The following is a 2,555-nucleotide window of genomic DNA, read 5'->3' as shown; positions in this document are numbered from 1 at the left end:
GCAATTCTTTGACCTTTTAATCTTAGGGTTTATCTTCATGAAATCTAATCTCTGTGAACGAACTAATAAACTTTAGGATTAGGGTTTAGTAATGGGATTCCTTCGTTTTTGTTAGGGCGATGTGAGTAATGAACCAAGGAGAAACACACAACAATGTAATCAAGAAGAAGATGTTCCAGTCTTGGTTGATGCAATACTTCCATTATCTGCAGCTGCCATGGCTTTGCCACCTTTATCTATTCGAGGTGATTTGGGAGTTGTTTCTACTGCTGGAGTTAGATATGCATATCCACTCCTAAAATCATTTGCAAAAATGGGACCTCAAGGTGTTCTTGGTGCCACAAAGCTTTTACGCCCTTTTTCAGAAATACTTGATTCATTGGGACTCAAAGATCCTTTCATTAGAAATTGGGTGGATCTTTTGTCTTTCTTACTTGCTGGAGTGAAATCCGATGGTGTTCTTTCAGCAGAAATGGTACATAATCATATCATACATTAGAATACCCTGTTGGTGGAACTGGAGCACTTGTTGAGGCTCTTGTTCTCAGATTTTCCTTCTGATAAACTTCCAAAAATGTCAGAACCTTCACAACTTATGATAGAAAATACACGTTCTGATCTTTATGTTGCACTCCCTGTTCTCAGTCAAGGAAAGAAATGGGTCTTACTATACAGGTAAAATTTCATCTTCATCATATTTTCAGTTTCACATTATTCTTGAATCTTGATATATCATTATCTTTTTTATATGTTAGTACATGGAGGCATGGCATATCTCTTTCAACCTTATATAGAAGAAGCAATCTTTGCCCTGGGTTAAGTCTACTGGTAATGTCTTGTCTTCAGTAACTATGCAAAATGTCAACTTTACCCTTTAACTGAAACTTGATTAAACATTTTCAGGTTGTTGGAGATCGTAAAGGTGCAGTGTTTGGTGGTTTAGTTGAGGCACCTTTGAAACCATCAACAAAGAAAAGATACCAGGTTTGTAATTGTTTAATTAAATTCGTTTATCTATATGTTGACAAAAGACTTTTCTACCCTTTTTCACTATGATGAGTAAATACTATACAGGGATCGAATGATACATTTGTGTTTACAAATACACCAGGGCGTCCTGTTATATATCGCCCCACAGGTATTGCATTTTCTTGATAATATATAAAAAAATCTTTTATAATTTTAATATTTATTTGGGATTTATTATGTTAATTGTGCATTTATTAGGGGTGAATCAGTATTTTACTCTTTGTTCAACTGAGTATTTAGCGCTTGGTGGGGGAAATCATTTTGCATTGTATCTCGATAGTGACTTGTAAGAGTGTTGCACTTGCATCATTCCTATTTTTCTTTTTGAGGGATAATATGGTAATTTGGCAATTTGCATATTTTTTCCCCATATTGAATGGGTCAAGTTTGGCCTCACAAACTTATGGTAACTCTTGTTTGTCACACACCCAAGAATTTGAAGTGAAGGAAATTGAGGTGCTTTCTCTCACTTATTTTTGCAAAAATTACATTTTTGGTCCTCGAGTATGGCTGATTTTGTTCAATTTGGGTCCTACAAAATTCTCTTGCAAATTTGATCGTTATTTGAGGTTTTTGTAACGTTTTTACTCTTCGTTCCAAGTAAAATGAGTTGGGACTAAAATTGAAAAGATCAGCAATACTCAGGGACCAAAAATGGTCATCTTACTTAGAACAAGGACTGAAACTCTACAAGAAATTTCAAAGGACCAAAATTGTAAGAGAATTTTTGGGGACCAAAATTGAAAAAATGGTTCGGGACTAAAAATAGTCAAATAAGGACTAAAGTTGCAAGAGAAAACTTTTTGGGACCAAAATCAGAAAAATTAGAGATTCTCAGGGACCAAAAGTGTAATTTAATATAAATAGTTTGCATAAGTTGAGTTGATATGAATGTCAATGTGTGCAGCTGTGGGGGTTTGTATATGCTTCAGAGTATGAAGAGGTGATATCAATGTTGAGGACAGAAGCACCTGGGATATGTCGATGGTAGATTGACGATTATGCCCTTCATCTTGTATATATTTTAACATGGGTGTTCCATTTCCATTGCTATGTTTGTTGAAACTTGGTTTGTTGGGTTTCAACGTAGATAACTTTTTGGATTTATGATATACGTATAAAAGATTGATAAAGCGAGGGGTTTGTGTTAACAAGTTAACGGAAATATATTTTCTGATTTTGTCAATCTTTTTAAAGAGCTACTCTTTCCACTTTTCATCCTTAACAGATAACACTTTTTATCTTTTTCTTGTTTTCTCTTTCAAATGGTGTACCTTTTAACTTTTATGGATGACCTATATAATTTATGGATGACCTATATAATAGTGATAACTACAATTAAACAAAGTAGCATCCACTTCTCAGGTTTATACTGCCCCTGATTCTGCCTGGTATAAAATGCCTAAGTCTACAAGGTGAGCTTTGTGGTTGGACATGCTTTTACATTGGTGTGACTGCTGTTGCTTTTGGATGCTCTTATTATCACCTCAAACCAAATGATGGTCACCTTGTTTGGGATCGTTTTC

The 2,555-nt window shown here is 34.8% G+C and overlaps 1 protein-coding gene across 1 annotated transcript; it reads left to right on the top strand.

Moving 5' to 3' along the window:
- Positions 1 to 502: 502 nt before the first annotated feature.
- Positions 503 to 2,206, top strand: LOC128125864 (uncharacterized). Its single transcript, XM_052764273.1, has 6 exons — positions 503 to 675; positions 756 to 828; positions 904 to 984; positions 1,075 to 1,138; positions 1,228 to 1,485; positions 1,937 to 2,206. The coding sequence occupies exons 1-5, from the start codon at positions 575 to 577 to the stop codon at positions 1,317 to 1,319; spliced, it is 411 nt and encodes a 136-aa protein (XP_052620233.1). The 5' UTR covers positions 503 to 574; the 3' UTR covers positions 1,320 to 1,485; positions 1,937 to 2,206.
- Positions 2,207 to 2,555: the final 349 nt, after the last annotated feature.

Source organism: Lactuca sativa, chromosome 5, assembly GCF_002870075.4.
Source record: "Lactuca sativa cultivar Salinas chromosome 5, Lsat_Salinas_v11, whole genome shotgun sequence".
NCBI lineage: Eukaryota > Viridiplantae > Streptophyta > Magnoliopsida > Asterales > Asteraceae > Lactuca > Lactuca sativa.
The sequence above is the reverse complement of the archived record's forward strand: the minus strand, read 5'-3'. Positions and strand labels throughout refer to the sequence as shown.